At 41.5% G+C, this 20,391-nt stretch overlaps 1 protein-coding gene across 4 annotated transcripts in view; it reads right to left on the bottom strand.

The window, feature by feature from the left end:
- LOC114560621 (serine/threonine-protein kinase BRSK2) overlaps window positions 1–20,391 on the bottom strand; it is a 182,752-nt gene that overhangs the window by 61,956 nt on the left and 100,405 nt on the right. For all 4 annotated transcript variants that reach the window (XM_028586123.1, XM_028586124.1, XM_028586122.1 and 1 more), the window contains exon 2: window positions 14,073–14,167. In XM_028586123.1, the coding sequence (XP_028441924.1) occupies window positions 14,073–14,167 (95 nt within the window). The remainder of the gene's footprint in view (window positions 1–14,072; window positions 14,168–20,391) is intronic.

The raw sequence follows: 20,391 nt of genomic DNA on the forward strand, positions 1-20,391 counted from the left end.
TGCATTTATTACACACACAGTGACAAACTGTTTGCTCACAAGCCTCAAACACACACACGTATCAAACACCTCTATAACTTCATGCTAGTATACATGCCAGGTGGTCATCATCTTTTTCTGGCTCCTGTACATGGCTCCACACTCTCTCATTAAGTTTCACATCTGTGAGTGTGGACAGCTCTCTCCATATCTCCATGGCACTTCATTAGGCCTAAAGTTATTAGGAGGCGCTTGGACACATTTCACCGAGACACACACACATGGACAGACGAAAGGGGGGTCAGATGAGAAGCACACCTTCTCTTTTCATCCTTCTTGTGTTCAAAAGTTCAATATATTACTAATTTACAAAACATTTCAAAAACCAAACAGGGTTAGTAGAGGTGGAATAGGAAAAAAAAAACACATCTCATCAGAGGTTGAACAAAAGCGCGAGGACTGACACTAATCAAAATGAGCTATTTGACGGGGAGATAATTTGTTGTGGAATGGATATCATTAGCAGAAGACATCAGAACAGGAGCCTGTTGGTGGAGGGGCTGATTGGCAACGCTTCGACTCACAGGGTTTCCTATCAGTGTCATATCCTGCCACACTCAATGGATCAATATGTTGGAACTGTGGTGGTGATTACTGTTAAGGTGATAACCACAACTAACATGGTTGAAAGCAAAACAAAACTGCATTCTTATCCTCCAAATTGAAAGCACATTTTCTTCACGCTGGAATTTAATTTTGATGTTGTGTTTGAAAGTACGTCTGATGTGATTTATTACTTGTAATTATGATATAATTTGCAGGTGCAGATGGTATTTTATAATAGAAAATGGAAACTGTGCGTGAGAGAGGGACTGGGAAGACAGGAGCTACACAGACAAATGAGGCAAAGCGGTCACTGGTGCTCACATGTGTCACTTCAAATTCAACAGGATGAGAGCCAGTTTAGCATTTATAGTCCCATCAGGTCGCTATTGATTCTTTAAATTACAGCCCTAGATCTGAATGGATGAATGGACGAGCAAATAAATGACTGGCGACATCAATAGTTTCATCACTGTGGCTAAGAATCCAGTGATAGAGGACAGAGGATCACAGACAGCCAGGCAACAACAAAGACGCAAAGAGATGAGATTCGTGTCACACATGTCACAGAGCAACCGCACAGAGAAACCATCCCAAAATCTCAGAGGGGAAAATATTGGATCACAGGCTCTGTCATCTCTCACTCTCCACTTATTGCCTCTCGCTCTCTTCCTCCCGCCTTTCACTCTCTCTCTCATGCACACAGAAGGAAAACACAGACATTTATGTCACCTCCCCCAGGCGAGCGGGTGAATGGTCCCTTGATACTGAGATCTGAGGATCAAAGTCAACAGGGCAGCCATGTGTGTCAGATAAAAAAAAAAGCGGGTGGCTATGCTAACATGGGAGCTACAGTGCATGCAAGAGCTGCTGGATGGATAGAAAAGCAAAAGAGAGACAGAGGAAGGATGAGGGAAGTGTTAGAGGGATGAAGCATAAGCCATGTAATGCTCTGCAATGGAGAAGACTAAAAGAGAAAAGTAGAGGAGACAGACAGTAAGAGAGCACAGTGGCAGTGCCAGCTTGCCCCCCTCTCCTGAGTCTTGCAGCCTCTTTTGTTGCTAATTAACACAACACAGGGAAAGAATAACCTTTTTATTAGCGGTGTGCTCCAAACAGCCCACAGAGAGTGAAATGATAACAGGTAAGGCGATGAGGCGGCAATGTGAGGAGCTAAAAGCATTTGACAATCAAGGAAATGAGAGAACATTCCACCTAAATGGCTGTGATGGACAAAATATCTACAGCAGTTGGCAACAATTCATTTGTACCATACTGCTAGATCTTTCAAAAGCTTTTCATACAGTGAATTACAACATTTTAAAGTGTAAATTCCTGAAATATAGTTTTATGACACACTGTATGGTTAATAAATTATATTTCCAATTCTCTAATTTTTTTACCCAACTCATAAATGTACTCTAACTAAACCAGACATTCATCTAATCTTTATTTTCTTCCACATCGTACTAGCAGATGTCATCTTTCAATAAGATACAGTTAACTTAACAAACTCTTTTTCTCATTTGGTAAAATATTTTTTTTTTTAAAGTCCTATACAGAATATCATTAATTTAGCTTTTTTCTACGTTGTAATCGTAATCCAAGACGTTGCGAATAAACAGTTTCTTTTCTGTGTGTTAATTTCTATTGTTGTACTGTCTTTAGCAAAAAGATAAAGCACAAAATAAAAACACAATATAGGTTTGCAGGGAGGAGGGTGTAGTAGAGAAATCATATATCAGTTAACATACGGGTGAAGGAAAAGTAAGGTATGGATGGGGGTAATGGCTGGATAGAAGTAGATGTGGGTCCAACTGTCAGTGAGCAGAAGGGGAGGAGACAGCACAGCTTCTCTACTGGCTCACAGACAAAATCAGTCAGCTTGCTGTCCATTCATACTTGTGACATGTGAACACATTAACGCACAATGCACACACACTGCACACACACACACACACCACTGATCACGGCAAGCCACGAACCACCTCCATCCATCCATATGTCGGTCAGTGAGCCAGTAGGGCAGAATCTGTGTTTTCTGCCAGGAACAGAGGGTAGCCAAGCTGGTGTGTATACATACAGGAGTGTATTTTTTCTGTACGTGCTTACACATGCATGTAAATGGTAAGGCTGTTAGTGGTTGTAGAGCGCTGTATGTCAGTCTTTGTAACTGGGGGAGGGGGATATCAGTTTCAAGGGCAACACACACACACACACACACGCACACACACACACACACACTGGTCACAAAAGTCTGACCCAAGCTTTGTGTTCATGTGCTCTCTCACTACTTCAAGATGATAGTAACATGTGCTCCTACCTGCTAATGCAAAATTGGTTTATAAATTGACAGAGAAAGCTCAGGGTGATGGTTTTAACAGTATTTGGTTAGGGAGTGTGTGCGTTAGTTGTGTTATCTCCCACTACTGAGCTAGTCCCACTGAAAACAGCAAAAACTAAATTAAATAACATCTGTATGATTGTATTCCAAAGTCGTTGAACTGGAAAAAAAAAAGTAATCTCTTACTCTTACTTTCATCCTTTTCTGTTTCTAGCCTTCCCCTCCACCCCGTGGACCTCACTAATACACAAACACATGTGCGCACACGCAAACACACATGGATACACAGTCAGAACAACAGGCTTTTCTGATAATCACTGTATCAGTCATCCTTTTTGAAGAGGAGGTACATTCTCTCCACGGGGGAGTTTGATCAATGCCAGAGACATGTAAATCGATCTGGACATAGTCTCTGCTAGCTCCTAGTCCTTATCTTTTATCAATCCCCCACCCTTTCAAATCTTCCTTATTACCCCTTCCCACCCAAGACCAATTCTGACACTCCTCCTCCTCTTGGTCCTTCTCTCTTATCCTTCATTTATTCTCTGTTTCTCTCATTCTATCTCTCTAATCATGTCTATGATGTGTGTCTGTGCTGCTGACATATCCATCAGGCTGCCACTTAGACCAGTGGCAGGCCACATCATTTCACACTAACAGACATGTCCCTGGATAACCTTGGTCATAATAGAGTCTAATGGCAGAGGTCTCCCACACCCTGGGGTCAAAGGCTATAATAATGAACCTCCTCAAACATACTGCATGGCCTGATAGGTGGAGTGGAGTGGGAAGGGCTGGGGAGAGGGTAAAAGCTGTGTGTTCGTGTGTATTAGCAGTATGTGAATGGCCATGTGTGTGTGCAAAATGAGTGATTTATCAGTGACGGGAAGGCAGTGGATCCCTTTTGGCAGCCATGTTTGTGTGTTGGCTGTCTAAAATGTCTTTTTGTCAACTCGTTTGTTTTCATCACTCACTCCCTAAGCAAGGGATTTTTCATATGAGAGAGTTGGTGAGGTCACCTTGGATTGTGTGGAGATGTGAAATGTGGATTAATGAACTGGTTTTCACAGACTAAAAAGAGAGAGTGCAGAACTGAATGTAATGATTAGATCTGAAGGTCATCTATATCAGTTATAGAGTTTAAATCTAATAACCTACAGTCGCCTATATTTGCATGTGAGGTAAATGGAATGGTTTCAAATGTGCAGCACAGGAAGATAAAATTGGACCCTCTAAGGATGTTGGAGAAATTGGTATTAAAGCTATGTTGCGTACTTTCTGTCGCCCCCATGAGGAATTCTTAGTAATGACAACAATACTGTTGTTGCATCCACATGACACAAGCCTTCGGTGATCACGCAACACCCCGCCCCTCCTCCACACAGTTGCTTGTAGCCAAGGAGGAGACAGAGGATTAAAAAAAACATGATGGACTCTTCAGAAGAAGTCATTATATTCTAGCTTTGGCGGGCGAAAGTCGCCGGACTACACCATTTTGTAAACATAGCCATACTGAGAAATACAGAGAGAGTTGTGTGGAGCGTATTGTCTTAATTAGCTTTGTATCAACTCATTTTGGCAATGGCTTAAATGTAACGGAAGTTCAGTAATATAAAATAAGAAAGTATATTTTCCTTTTTTGCTGCAAACCTTAAATTAAAATATGATGTAAATTTGGGTGATTACATTTGCAGTCTATTTGACTTCAACTGTATAAGACCAGAGCACTCTTTTAAAAATAAAATAAAGATTTAAAGAAAAGGTGATGAAAAACTTTGTTGAGCATTAATTTATGGAAACATTGAAATGATTTTGGCATGTGACGTGGACAAGTTGTACAGTTCTGTTACAGGATTATTTATATGAAAAAAACACTAAACCAGTGGACAATTGATTTATCAAAATAGAAGAAATGTGACCTGACTGTAAAATACAACACACGCAAATCTAAGTGAACTACAACACTGGTGCTGGTTTTGGTAAATGGAAAGTTTTGTGAAAACAAATTAAAACAAAGAAAGTGAGTAATGAATGAGTAATGAAGGCAATTTAGTGCAATAATTCAGGCGGACAGTAGTGATTAGCTAACAGTGATTCACTCACTCAACTCATTATCTCCACATATGACTACATGGCCTATTCATTGACACATAAGCCTGGTCAATAGTAAGCCGGACACATGAGTCAATACATGACAGCCAACAGGTCAGTAGGAGAGACTGGTCAACTGAAACAAGCCAAATTAGCTTGAAACTTTGTAAATAAGTTTAAAATAGCTCTTATAATGTAATCAGGGAGTTTCTTTCAGCTTCTGCATTTGTTAATTAGGTGTTACACTGAGCGTGAGTCTTTGACACTTAAAAGGCACACTCTTGTGCTCTCATGGTACCACATATGCATACTAATTTACCCTAATAATGGCAAACCATATGTGCATATGTGTATACAGTGTCTGTATGTATTACATGCATGTGTTTGTGCTTCATGGGCATGTACACTGTGTGAGTGAGAAAAGGAGGGAGAGAGAGCATGCTTTTGAGTGTGTTAGCACAACAGAGTCATTAGCAAACAACCCCCACAGGGATGTAGAAGAAGGAGCTGATGAAGATAAAAGTATCTTGCTTTAGATGTACAACACATTGACCGCAAAAAGCCCAAATTTACATCAGCATCTGTCCCAACATCATTAACACTGCCAAGAATTTCCCTGTTTTTTTTTTACAACAGCTAAAAGTTGTAAATGTATGCCTGGTTCACAAATTAATGTAGGATGTGTGTAATGTTCAAGCCTTGATTTTGCTGATAATCAAGAGATAAAAAATGTGTAGTATAATACAGGGGAGTTACATGGATGTAACTCTAGTTCTGTGAGTACATGCATAGCCCTGTAACCATTTACAAAGTAGGAACACCTTTGTTGCTGGCAGAATATAAGTTAGTAGTAGTATTAGTATTCACCCCACTAGTGCTGAAGTGATTATATCATTACTACCATTATACATTAGGTTCTCAATATGAAATAGTTTATTAATGTGATATACAACGGAACAGCAAAACATGTATGCAATGTCACGGTTATATCCTTTGACTACTCCTTCACTTTATCACATAAAAACATATTGCGAGGTACATTTGGTAGCTGTTTGTACATTGGTATGTAAATTCTAGTTTACACTGTGAGATCAGTATGACATGCATACAGATTTTTGGGCATCATTACCAGGTGTGTGCTTGAGGTACAATGTACTACTGCATGTGTACATAGTGTGTGTGCGTGTAAGTGAGCCAGTAAGTAGCATTGTTGGCAGTGCTCTTTGTGGCATGTGTGTCCACAAGCTGTGATTCACCCTACAAACCTGCCTCGCTGATGTGAGACTATTACAGACCAAATCCTGCAGCGAGAAGACATATAGAACCTTAAGGGGAGTGTGTGGTGTGTGTGTGTGTGTGTGTGTGTGTGTGTGTCTCTTTGTTGATTCTGTACAACTTGACAATGGTCATGGAGCGGTCATTCATGGTGTCATTTATGATATATGTGATCTGCCCACTGAGGTACACACACACACACACACACACACACACACACACACACACACACACACACACACACACACACACACACACACACACACACACACACACACACACACACACACACACACACACACACACACACACACGAGCGTGCACAGTCAAACACATACAGGATGCAGTGGCAGTTACAACGATGGAATGGTATATGAATAGACATATCACAGCATTGCTGTTGCCAGTGAGATGACAGTTGTCACAAACCATGACATACTTCAATGTCCATCAGTTATACTATTGCAAGGCTCTGATACAGTGCATACAACATTGCACACGCACACACACACACACACACACACACACACACACACACACACACACACACACACACTTCCCAAACTATTGAGATTTTAAAAAAAGTTGTAAAAACATTTCTTTTTAGGAGAACTTATGAATTTTACCTAACCCTGTAAGTCGTTGCACTATCTATTTGTATTTTATATAGATGTTTTTACCATGCTTTTATGATCTTAACTGTAGCGTAGCACTTTGAGATTTCAAAATGTAAAGTGCATTACAAATAAAATCAAATACAGGCCAATATAAAGTAAGTAGACTAACATCAAGCACATAATGATAAGCAAATTGTTCAGATGCAGGGAATTGGAAGTGTGCGTCTTTAAATGGAAGCAACATGATATAAAAACAGATGACAAAGACAGATTTGGAAGTAAAATTGAAGTACAGTTTTCCTCTCAAGGGAACATGATGTACCTATTCAATTATCAGTCCCTACGTAAAAAAGACAAATAAAAGATGACCAGAATAATCAGTGGTTGAGAAGAAACACACAGAATTACACATCAGTGTGTCCACAGGTATAAAGAGGTAAGAAATCCCAGTGCAAAACAAAGTAATAAACAGACATAAAAAGCTAAACTAAACTAAACTTTGAAAGGGAACTTTGATGATCTCCCCACAAAAGCATTACTCCACTTAAGGGTAAAACTGGATAAAAAGTGCCCTTCGCTCACAAAGGAAAAGCAAAAAAACAAAAGCAAAACCAAATAAAAAAAGCAAACAAGGCTTTCTCATCTATCTGACAACACAGCGGCTTCTGCCTTTGAAGAGGAAAAACAAATGCCATCGGTTTAGACATCTGTCTGTCTCCTGGCGAGCTCAATGGGGGATCCCGCTACATCTTGTGTTCGGTTATCCGCCATTTCATTATATTGTCTGCACTCCATCTCTGTTTTATCTCGATAACACATATGAGAGGTAAAATCAGTCAACTAACCTTGCATGTGTTTTTGTCACCACAGTGAGCAGCAGCACTGATGGTTTTACACGTCTCTCTCCAGGATGCGTTAGAGCCCAAACTACCAGGCACAAATGTGTAAAACTCAATATTTTGGTGTCTTCAGTCAATGGTATTTAGAATGAAAGATAACGTGACACAGGTTTGCTTTACAATTCCCAAACATCTTGTGCCCTGTAGGTAAAATCTATTCCCCATTTCCGTTTCAGCAGAGCCTCATCAACACTCAAAGACTGGGGGAAAAAAAGTGGATTTACATTGATTTGGAAGTGGTGATTGGGAACTAAGTTAGGATGTAAAATAATGAGGGATCTTCATATTGACTGACAACAGACAAAGGGCTTTGTAAGGCCTATTATTATTTAGGTTCCTACAGAATGCTATGAGGAAACAAGGGATGGAGAGTGTTACAATGGGAAGAGTGACAGATTGGTGAGGCACTTCTTTCAGTGAGAGGGGGTTTTGGTCAATACTGAAAAAAACAAGCATCACTGGAAATGTACTATATTTACTTTCCTCATAGTTTTATTCTATAACGTAGCTATAATCGATATTCAAAAGGTGTTCAGTTCCACATTTGATTAAACCCAAATGAAGGAATTAATATAAACTTCTTGAATTGTTTTATTGCAAATATTCTAATTCACCCAACATTTGAATGCATGCATAAGTCAACAGGCAGAAGTGAATGAAAGAAGCAGCAAACGTAGAGCAGAGAAACCGTCTTTCTGTGCAGTCAGCCTGTTAAAATCAAACTGTGTGCTAAGCTCTGGCTTCTGGCTCAGCACCATATAAAGCTGATGGATCAACGCGCAGGGGCACAACATATGAAACCCATTTATTTTAAGGGGTGTCTGCGATGTCTCTGCAGTGGCACACAGACACATGCACACAAACACGCACACAAACACGTATGCACACGACATGAAGTTAGACGTGTGCACGTTCGAGGCATTTCTATATCCAACCCACTCGCGGCACTACAGAGATGGGAGAGAATGGCCAATCTATAATCATTAGGAGGGGAAGAGTAGAGATGGCGGAGAAAGAAAGCTACAGTGCTGTCAGCGAGGTGTCGGGATAACAAGATTAGACCTTGTATGATTCATCTGTGGCCGTGGCATTCTGCTCCTCACCCGCCCACCACAACCCCTGTCGGTTGGTGTACTCAACCTTCATACCTTGCTTTTTTCTGCCTTTTTAGTCGTACATTGTTGGTTTACATGCTGTGCATTGACAGCTTGGATACTATTGTGTCATACAGTCATCCCGAATGAAACTTTCCTCATGTTTTGTTATTTAGACTACAGATACAGATGTACACAAACTGTGCAGATCAAACAAATGATATGGTCGCTTGCTTCCACAGAACAGGCTAATTTTCCTTATTTATGGACGGAAAATCAAATTCAAACACTACTGATCTTGTTAATAATGAGAAAAAAGTTCTGTTCCTTATCCCTGCCAGAGTAGACGGCTGCATTACCTATGATTCAGGCCATTTTAGGTAATGTAACCATCTAATGTTGCCTGGTTGTTCTCAGCTCTTACATGCGGTGTCCTTAGCACTTCAATTATTTGCTTCAGGGGGCAATTATAGTTCTGGCGTCTCCATCTCTTTCTCTCACTCAGGCACACATTTTTCTCATCTGAAATGTTATGACTGACATCAAGGACAGAGTCAGCAAACCACAATGAACATCACCGCGCTAAAACCCCATCAAAAACATTGTAGATATGTAGCGATATCTACTTCACAAGACATCCATTCAAAGTGTTCTAACTTCACGTTCACCATCCTTTCTAACCCTCCCCACACACACTTTTCCTCCCCTCTATCTCCCTTCATCCTGCACTCCATCGCTCCTCTCCCCCTCTTCCTTTCTCTCCCTGGGCTTGGGGACAGTAGAGTGACTTTGAAGTTGTGCTGCTTCAGGAGGAGAGAGAGTCACTCTAGCTAATTAGTTGTCCTTATCCCAACAGCAGCCGCTGCCACCAGCTAACGGGCTCAGAGTTAGAAACAGAGCAGGCATCAACAGCAACTACCAACTGCTGCATGCTAAAGATACCCTTCTCCCTCTGCTAGTTGTTAGTGCTAGCGGCTAGCAACAATTTAACTCTCCCCCAGACTAAACTGCGGATTAGTAAAGTTGCTCCACTAAGCATAATGATACTATAGGTAATATAGTATAAATATGTCAGAGAAAATCTCCTGCTCTCAGGGGAAGCTTGTCAGACCACAGTTGACTACAGTTACAAGATTCTACTCTGTTTTTTCCCCACCATGTCGTCATCACCAATATGACAATATCAGTTTTACAGTAGGTGCTTGGAAGCATTGCAATTACAGACTTGTGGTTTTCCAATGCACGGGGAAATTGCACTATGCTCTTCAAGCTAAGAAAAAATAGTGTATGCTTTAGCCATGTAATGAAAGTCAAAAAAGTGCAGAGGAAAGACAAAACCATAGTAACTAAATGAACATTGCAAACAGTACTGCAAATGTGAGTCATAATGGGTTACATTCGAATTAGCGATACGTGTAATATAATAACCTTTATTAGGAGGACTGGGTATTATACCTCATCGCTCAGATTTGTAATCTTGTTTTAATTGATAAAATTTGTTAATCCCTTATTAGGGAAATTCAATTTTTACACTTTGTTGTTGTTACTCTTTAAACACACGTGCACACAGGACTACATACATGCATTAGTGAGGAGGTGTCAGAGCAAAGGGGCTGCCATATAGTCATCCCTCCAAGCAGTTTGGGGTTCAGCGCCTTGCTCAAGATGAATTGTCACCTCTCCAGGTACCAGTCCACACTGCTTCCCAAGCCAAGTCCCTACAGACTGAGCTACTGCTGCCGTATTAATAAAGGTTGCTTCTTTGTTGTCCAATGAAAAAAAGGTTTTGTATGTTTAGATTTCTCAAAGTGAAGTACTGAGGAGAACCATTCCTTTACAGTTTGGTACCACAAAGTTGGTATTGTACTATATATATGTATATATGATAATTTCTTAAATCATACTTAGCTCTACTTATGATGGTTTCTCAAATTTCTCTGGTTTGTTTTATTTTCCAGCATTGTTATGACATTAGAAATAAAAGAGTTGCCACATTGTTGCGTGAACATGAATTATGTTTATATCTGTATTCTATTTTCAAGAGCGTGCAAGCAGCTTTTAGTTGAAGTGTGCTAAACGACAATTTTTCTGATTCATCATATCTACTGTACAAATAAATAACCATTATTCAAATTTCACTGTTCTTTGTAATCATAATGTATTGTATGGCGACGATTTGGTCGTACCATATGTGTGAATGTCACATTAATAGTTCAAGAACAAAACACACTCACTCCTGACAGCAAATATGAGTAGAGATGTGGTGTACCTAGTAAGGCGCCTGTGTGATCTTGTCTCAGCAGGGTTTCTCACAGCATGTCCATCTCTCTCTCCTGAGCCTTGCTCTCTTTTGCCCTTGCTCCGTCTCTCTGTCTCAAGCCCACAGCCCCACGGCACAGACGCATAGTAGCGAGCGAGCGAGCGAGCGATGGAGCAAGCGAGCTAGAGAGAGGGCTGGCTGAGTTTCAGAAACATTAACTACTCCCTAGAGAACCCCACACACACACGTTCACACATGCAGTGTTTGTTCTGGGCTTCTTTTTGTATCGGATCGCCACGCTCCATTCTGTTTGGCCTCTGTGCCAATGACTTCTGACATACTGTCATATGTGCACATACTGTGTATTCTCTTTCGGTCTGTTTCTCTCTCATCAGTTGAAACATGACGGGCAGCCACTTGCTACTGATGGGAGACTCTCATCACTATTCAAATAATTCCATTATTTGGTTTTCTTAGACTTTAAAAAACAACCACTGGGCTGCATTTGCTCTTTGAAGCAGTCAAGGCTCATTCTCTGTAACAAACTGACATAAAGTTCATAGACAAATTCATTATCCAAGACAATTCAAGGTCTTTCTGGTCTGTAGTGTCACAGCCTGTGGGGGCTGTCGACTAAAGAGTTCAACATTAGCTATATAAAGTTCAACACACAGTGAGTGGAGAAAAGACCTCTCTGCCAGATATTCTGAGACAATTAATTCAACCCGTCTCCTCGTCTCTACAGACCCCTGACTCCCAATGCCAGTTGGAGGAAGGACAGACGTAGAGGGATGACGTGCGTCATGGAGGATGTGTTCGTGCATATACATATGAATGTGTGTGTGTGTCTGTATGACACATGAACACACATTCTTATGAACTCTTGTGTGCGTATGTGTGGAAAAAGTGTGTGTCCGCATGTATCTATGCATGTCATCTCTCACACACACCCACACCCACACACACCCACACCTGTCCAGGAGAGTCAGATTCTCCCCTAATGGCACCACGGGGACCCAGGACATTAGCATTTTAAAAGGTGACATTTCACAGTCTGAGTCTTGCAGTAGAGTGCAGCGCAATCACTCTGACAGTCTGACAGCCACACAGGCAGGCCGGAGAGCAGACACATAAGACTGTGGAGTGCAACACAATGGGAATATGGGAAAGTGACTGGATTTTATAAAAAAAAAAGAAAAACACCTGTCCATATGATTTTTGGCATCCACTCCAAAACTTACACACAGTAAAAGTGTCTCTTTAAGAGGAACTCACACACCGCAGCAGCAGCCCCCCCCCCCACACACACACACACCAGGGGCCAGCAGTTGAGAGAAGAGTGACAATGGCTGAGTTTTGTAATTGGCTCTGAACTGCAGCTTCAGCAAAAGCCTTAGTCCTGTCGGAAACCTGTCAGTGTTTGGCATCTGTTACTATTACTTTCATCTACAGGACAGCACAATGTGAAACACCTGGGTTGGGACATTATCCCACTACCTTCCTCTCTTCTGTCACACGTTACAACAGTTCCAGCAACTACTTCTGCTACAACTAATAATACCTCTGTCAGTGCCGAGGCTACCAAAATGACCTTTCTTTCCCTCATGAGCATTTTAGACTGTATGTGGAGCCGAATACAAGATAGAAAGAGAGTGACTTCAGGAGCAAGACAACAACGAGTGAGAAAAAGTCCAGGACACCGACACAGCGAGAAGCTGATTAATACAGACTGTTTATCAAACAGCAAGAGAGAGATTTTCATCTAAAGTCTAATGATGCTGTCGCAGAAGTGATGCAAAACGGAAGGATTTTCCATTTGCAGATAACCTGTATTGTAAGCAAACCAATCCGCTTCCTGCTTTCCAGCTCATAAGCAAACAATTACAGGAGGTGCTCCTCTCTGCGTGTGTCCTGTGAAAGACAATTTTCAGGTTGTAAAATCTTGTTGTCCTCTATCTTCCTGCTCTCTGTTTTCTTTACAACTATTCCATCAACACAAAGGCCAATTTTATGTGTGCACTGAATAGAGCTGCCCAGCAGGAGCCCTGGGACATAATAAGAAAAAACAATCCCTACTGTGTCCTTCAAAATGAGGATGTGTGGGTAAAAGAAACATTATAAATAGGAATGTTTCAAAGTGTTTCGGAGTAAGGATAAAGTAATCGTAGTTGAAGAAACTGGCTTTATTGTTTTGTTACCTTAAGGTTTATTGGGGGATCTGACTCTTGGCAGAGGAGCTAAACAGCTGACTGTTTCAGTTCAAAAAAGAATTAAAATCAGCTGCTTTACAAGACACACGTCACTAACTCAGCCAGTGATTCCACTCTTCATGAGGCTTATTATGATATAAATCACTCATATTCAAACATTTTTGCAAGATCAGCCATTGATTGATGTCGGAATTTTAAACCCACTCAAGCAGTCCTCTCCTAATTTTGATTTTTGAAATGCTAGCTGGCAGTCAGCCCAGATTGTATGTGTCAAAGAACTCTTTCAGGAACATCACTATTCAGTTACAGTCCAACTCTTAGTGTTGCTTCAGTCAGCCTGGCTGCTGCATATTAACATTTTGGAGAGAGAGAGAGAGAGAGAGAGAGAGAGAGAGAGAGAGAGAGAGAGAGAGAGGAATGATGTTCATCAAATTGTCCCTGTTCTCCAGCCAGACTTGGAAACAGGGACAATGTGGTTGTTGAAAACAAGACAAATAATATACTTTCTCACCTATACTGTAGACACACATAACTAAAAAAAAATTAAATAAGTTGTTTCACTAGTACTTGCCTACTTCATGTACATATACATGGAGATAAGTAAAACAAAAACATACAGAAATGATCTTAATAACAAAGAAAGTGTTAGCAGAGTGAAACTACTTAGAGCCACTGGGAGAACTGAAAGTTGTAAACCTACCTTCATTAGTACTGACTCACTGAGTTTCTCACGATTGACAATCTTTATGGCAACTTTCTGGCATGTTACACAGTGGATTCCCAGCTTTACCAACCCTGCAAACACAAACAGAAAATACACACTGTATTAGGTCAAACACTTCTTGCCACGCTTAGGGCAAAAAGTAAGGCAATGTTTCAGACAACACCAAGAAAGCAACTGATGCATAACTGGGCTGAATCTACAGTGCATAATATATTCCTAGTGAGCACTTTACTCACAGACGTATAAAATAGACTTGAATTAAAGTGATTTGTGAAGGTTTATTTTTTACTAGCTACTAATGTGCATTGACCAGACTGATGTATAATGCTTATAATGACTTCTGAAGTGTCGACAGTTCGTTAAAGTAACTGCCCTCTGGGGTTTATTTGAGTCATAAAGGCAGTAAGTAAATGGGCCATTTGTGTTATTGATTCCTATAATGTACTAAAACTGCTGTGATGCAGTCGTGTTGAGTAAGCTCAAACAGACAATATACTGTAAAAGGTAGTGGTAACAAACAGAGCCAATGGTCAGTGGTTGAATGGGACTCATTATTGACCAGAGCTAAAAAAAAAAAATGACAATAAAGCAATTTGGACCAAACTGTAGAAGAGTTAACCAGGATGTCACATTTCAACAACCCAGCAGAAAACATACCCTTTTACTTCACAACACAAACACATTGATGCACGGGGAGAGATTTAAGTGTTTGATACGCCGTACCAGGTAGCTCTATTGGGATTCACACAGAAACTTTCTGCAAATCAAAACCCAAACATTATAAATCCTGTGATTTGCCACAGAACCACAAAAGCATCTTTGTCTTAGTTAGTGCCCCCAGGTATCCTTTGTGAAATGATCAGAAACAAACAATGTAGAAAACAAGCAGGGATACCCCAATGAGTGTACAGTTACAGTGGAACAAAGTGGTGTGTTTGAATGTATTTGATACAGGGGAGCTATGGCATCAGCACCAATCCATTTTCTGCAGGGACACAGAGCTGCAAAAACATTGGAAAGATGTTTGCATCAGATAGATTACTTACAAACTGAAACAAACACACACCCAAACAAATGTCGGCTGTCTATGATTTCCCCAATGGTCCCATGGTGCTGCAGGGATATAGAGATGACAGAAGATGATTTTTAACTTGGTAAACTACAGCATTTGAGCTCTCTAATGGCTGGCACACAGAATTTACAGAAAGTGGAATCATTTGAAGGCTTTGGGTTTTTGCCACTCTCGTGCTGGCAGAGATGATGGTGGGATTAAGTAGAAAAAGTGTTACTGTATAATGGCCTCAGACAGAAATGGTGCAGCTACTATAAGAAGCAAGTAACGTCCCACATCAAACTGGCTGGCTGACATGAACTACTGTCTTCCACTGTCTCTCACACAGTTTGAGTTCTACATGAACCAGCAGAAGAGGAGAGTCAATGGGCTTTGAGGATATGGGGGAACGTAGGAATGCAGAAAAAGTCGTATGACACCACAGAAACAACAGAGACGGAGGAGGGGATGCAGCAGTGGGAGATGGAGAAGGAGACAGAGAGATAATTTAATTTCTTACACTGCACTGCAACTTTTATTCTTGTATTTCATACCTGTCTGTTTTTAATTGTTTTTAACTGCTCTTTAATTTTTTATGTAAAGCACTTTGAATTGCTTTGTTGCTGAAATCTGCTATAGAAATAGCTGTCTTGCCTTGCCTAAGTAAACAGAAAAGAGCACATAAAAGATGAAAGGGAAAAGTGGAAAAGATTGAGAATCAGGGATAGCACATTATTCAAATGACAGACCATAGATAATTAGGCAATAATGGAGAGCATCGCGTGGGAGTGAAGCTCTGGCTTGGGACATGAGGGGCCGCGGGGGCCAAGAGTGGAGAGACACATGGAGGAGAGGAGGCATGAGAGAGAGACACACACAGAGTCACGGAGTGCAGGACAGAGAGATGGGAAAGAAGCAAATGCTAAAAAGAGGAAGATGAAAGATGGGGAAAGATTTAGAAAAGGGGATAAAGCAGTTGAGCAGAAGGGGGAACGACAAACAAACCCATTATCCCTGTGATGGTAATCATATGTTAATGGCTGCTATAGAGAAGCTCATAAGTCATGATAAACACATTAAAGAGAAAATATCTGCCAGCAAACATGTGAAAAGTTAACTGGATTATTTGCTTCTCGATCCATCTTCCTCCAGCGCCTGTGTTTTTGTGAGCTGAGGGCGCATTAGCAAGAGGAAAATGTGCACGGGAAGACAGCACATTATGATTTTACAACCACTTTGTGTATGGATGGAAATTAACTCTCTCAAGGAAGTTCAGTACATAATACAAAGGGATATAAGACATAAGCCTCTTTTATACCACACACATAAATAATCACAATTTACAGTAAAACAACGATAGAGCTAATGGTCATGGAAAAACACATTAAATCTACAAGCTCAAAATCTCATGTTAAGTCACTGGCAGTGAAAAAATAGCAAGCAAATGTTGCGATTAACGGGTTAATATATATATATATTTTCCCACAAATAGCACATAGGCATGCTAGAGAATGTCATCATGTGTGGGTGTTGTGTGCATTCACACAGTAGTTTGCCAACACACAGTACTTTTACATAATTTCAAGTGTGCACTAGAGACAGAGTCATATTTACCAAACAAGAACAGCAAAAACGATTTCCAACCCAGAATAGAAACAAGTAATAAATAAAACAAATCATACAATAAATAAATGAAAAAGAAACTTGTTGGCTTTTGGTTTGGCTCAACAAAACAGTATTTTGTTTGCAGCACAGGACTGTAGAGACAGAGCCATGCGGTTGAGATATGGAGTGTGCAGCTGCAGTTGCCCAGAAACTCACTCTCTACATCGCTGCACAAAGACTTTTACATGTACAATATCGTCACAGAAACATGTTTCAGCCTCAACACCAGTATTTCAATAATTTTTAAACCACTACCAGCACCTCTAAAATAAACTCCCCAACTGATATCCCAACAGTTCATACTTCCTAATTATTCCTCCCTGCCTAATGTCCAACCCCAACATCCTTTTAATTAGGAGATACATGCAATTAAGGACATAAGAATTTTCTCACAACACTTGCATTGTGACTTGTCTCAAATATGTTGTAATATCTAATTAACCTCTGCCTCTCCGTGACCCAAATATCAACCCTGCCTCCCCTTCTCTGTCTTGTCCTGTTAGGACGGTGATTGCCTGGTACTCCTTGTGCCCCTTTCACCTGTCTGTGACAACACCCCAGAGGAAACCCGCAACGTGCTGTGCTGAGCTGAACCTGGAGTGGCATGGCTAGGGGGAGGGGGATCCAGGAGATGCCCTGGAAGACACCAGCGTTTCATCTGGATCTGGCTGGGCTGAGCAGGTAGTCTTTGAACATAGCTTCAAACGTAAGGCTTTGACTGAGAGCACAAAGGATCAGAGCCTGACGGGGGGGATACAAAGAAGATTACCACTGCAATTGCCAGTGTCCATGCATGATTGTGTGTATGTGAGCATATAGATTACACTTCAGTTTGATCCATTTGTAGTTGCATTGGGATGTTACTTAAAGAAACTATATTAACAACTATTTAATACAGTGGGGGAAATAAGTATTTGACCCCTTGCTGATTTTGCAGGTTTGCCCACTTACAAAGAATGCAAAAATCTACAATTTTAATCATATGTACATTCTAACAGTGAAAGACAGAATCCCAAAGAAAATTCCAGAAAATCACATCATATGAATTTATTAAAATTGATAACCATCTGATGAGGAAAAACAAGTATTTGACCCCTGGACAAACAGCAAGTATTCTGGCTCTTGCAAGCCAGTTAGTCTTTCTTTAAGACACAGCCCCAATCCGAACCAATTATCTACATCAAATACACCTGCCTCACCTCGTTACCTGTATAAAAGACACCTGTCAACACCCAAACAACCAGCATCCAACATCACCACCATGGGCAAGACCAAAGACAGGGACAAGATTGTTGATCTGCACAAGGCTGGGATGGGCTACAAGAGAATCGGAAAGCAATTTTGAGAGAAAAGATCAACTGTCGGTGCAGTTATCAGGAAATGGAAGAAGCACCACACCACCGCCAACCTCCCTCGGTCTGGGCCTCCACACAAGATCTTGCCTCGTGGGGTGTCCCTGATCATGCGAACGGTGAGGAATCATCCCAAAACCACAAGGGGGAACTGATGAATCAACTGAAGGCAGCTGGGACCACAGTTACAAAAGAAACGGTTGGTAACACACTACGCCGTCATGGATTGAAATCCTGCAGCGCACGCAAGATCCCCCTGCTCAAGAAGAAACATGTACAGGCCCGCATGAAGTTCGCCATTCACCACCTGGACGACTCAGAAGAGGCCTGGAAGAAGGTGATGCGGTCAGATGAGACCAAAATAGAACTTTTTGGCCTCAACTCAACTCGTTGTGTTTGGAGGGCAAAGAACACCGAGTACAACCCAAAGAACACCATCCCCACCGTCAAGCACGGTGGTGGTGGCAACATCATGCTTTGGGGGTGCTTTTCAGCCAAGGGGACGGGACAACTCCATCGTATTGAGGGGAGGATGGACGGGGCCATGTATCGTGGAATTCTGGACTGACCTCTCCTTCCCTCAGTGAGAGAGCTGAAGATGGGTCGAGGATGGGTGTTTCAGCACGACAACAACCCTAAGCACACCGCCAAAGCAACAAAAGAGTGGCTGAAGAAGAAGCACATCAAGGTTCTGGAGTGGCCTAGCCAGTCTCCAGACCTGAATCCGATTGAAAATCTTTGGAGGGAGCTTAAAATTCGAGTTGCCAGGCGACAACCTCGGAACCTGAATGATTTGGAGGCTGTCTGCAGGGAGGAGTGGGCCAACATCCCTGCCGAAATGTGCACAAACCTTGTCACCAACTATAAAAACTGTTTGACATCTGTGCTGGCCAATAATGGCTTTTCTACAAAATATTAACATGCTGTTTGTCCAGGGGGTCAAATACTTGTTTTTCCTCATCAGATGGTTATCAATTTTAATAAATTTATATGATGTGATTTTCTGGAATTTTCTTTGGGATTCTGTCTTTCACTGTTAGAATGTACATATGATTAAAATTGTAGATTTTTGCATTCTTTGTAAGTGGGCAAACCTGCAAAATCAGCAAGGGGTCAAATACTTATTTCCCCCACTTTATGTGTTTACGGACATGCACGCAGAGTTTATGTGTGCAGATGCAATCTTTGAAAGTGTAAAGCTGATGCACTGTGTTGTGAGTGTCACATGTATGTAATCTATTAACTGGACCAGGGATGCAGATTGGCTTTGTCACGTACTATATACACTTTTCATTAACACAGATATGGACAAAAGGCTGTGCAGCCGACCCGAGTTTGCAACTCCACTGAATCACCAAGTGCATCGATCTCTCCTCTCCTTCGCCCTCCTCCCAAATCAATAGCATCAAAAGCTCTCGTATTCACAACAATGTCAGAATAATGACACCAGCCAGGGACTTATGGGCTGGAGAGGCCACCATTGACTGACCCGAGGCCTCCATCCCGGCTCTGCACTCTTTACTTTCCATGTCGCCTTGTGATTAATGATCTAAAGTGGAGGGACCGCTGGAGGAAGACACAGAATGAAAACTTTGGTCCATGGCTCATTGAGCATCAAGAGCCGAGTGGCGTTTGGTTTCGCTGTGCTGGAAGCTGTTGCATTGCTTCAAAGTCATGGTTTCAATCATTTCTCCCACTGGCTTTGACAAATCAGGGATGAATAGTAACGTTTTTGAATAAAAGCTCAGCTGATTGCATCCGATTGCGTCGAAAGGAGCCAGTTGAGGTGGTTCGGGCATCTGGTAAGGATGCCCCCTGGGCGCCTCCCTAGGGAGGTGTTCCAGGCACGTCCAGCTGGGAGGAGGCCTCGGGGAAGACCCAGGACTAGGTGGAGGGATTATATCTCCAACCTGGCCTGGGAACGCCTCGGGATCCCCCAGTCGGAGCTGGTTAATGTTGCTCGGGAAAGGGAAGTTTGGGGTCCCCTGCTGGAGCTGCTCCCCCCGCGACCCGACACCGGATAAGCGGACGAAGATGGATGGATGGATGGATGGATGATTGCATCCGCAGAATCGGCCATTTAGGAGAAGCAGGCTAGAGAACTGAGGGTCAGAAGTAAAGAGTCAATGTAAAAAAAGAAGAAAGAAAGAAATAAGAGGTAAAAAGAAAGAAAGAAAAACATGCTGGGAAACATGACTGTGTACAGTAGTAACTCATCATTAATGGA

The sequence above is a fragment of the Perca flavescens genome, chromosome 8 (genome assembly GCF_004354835.1).
Source record: "Perca flavescens isolate YP-PL-M2 chromosome 8, PFLA_1.0, whole genome shotgun sequence".
NCBI classification, from domain to species: domain Eukaryota; kingdom Metazoa; phylum Chordata; class Actinopteri; order Perciformes; family Percidae; genus Perca; species Perca flavescens.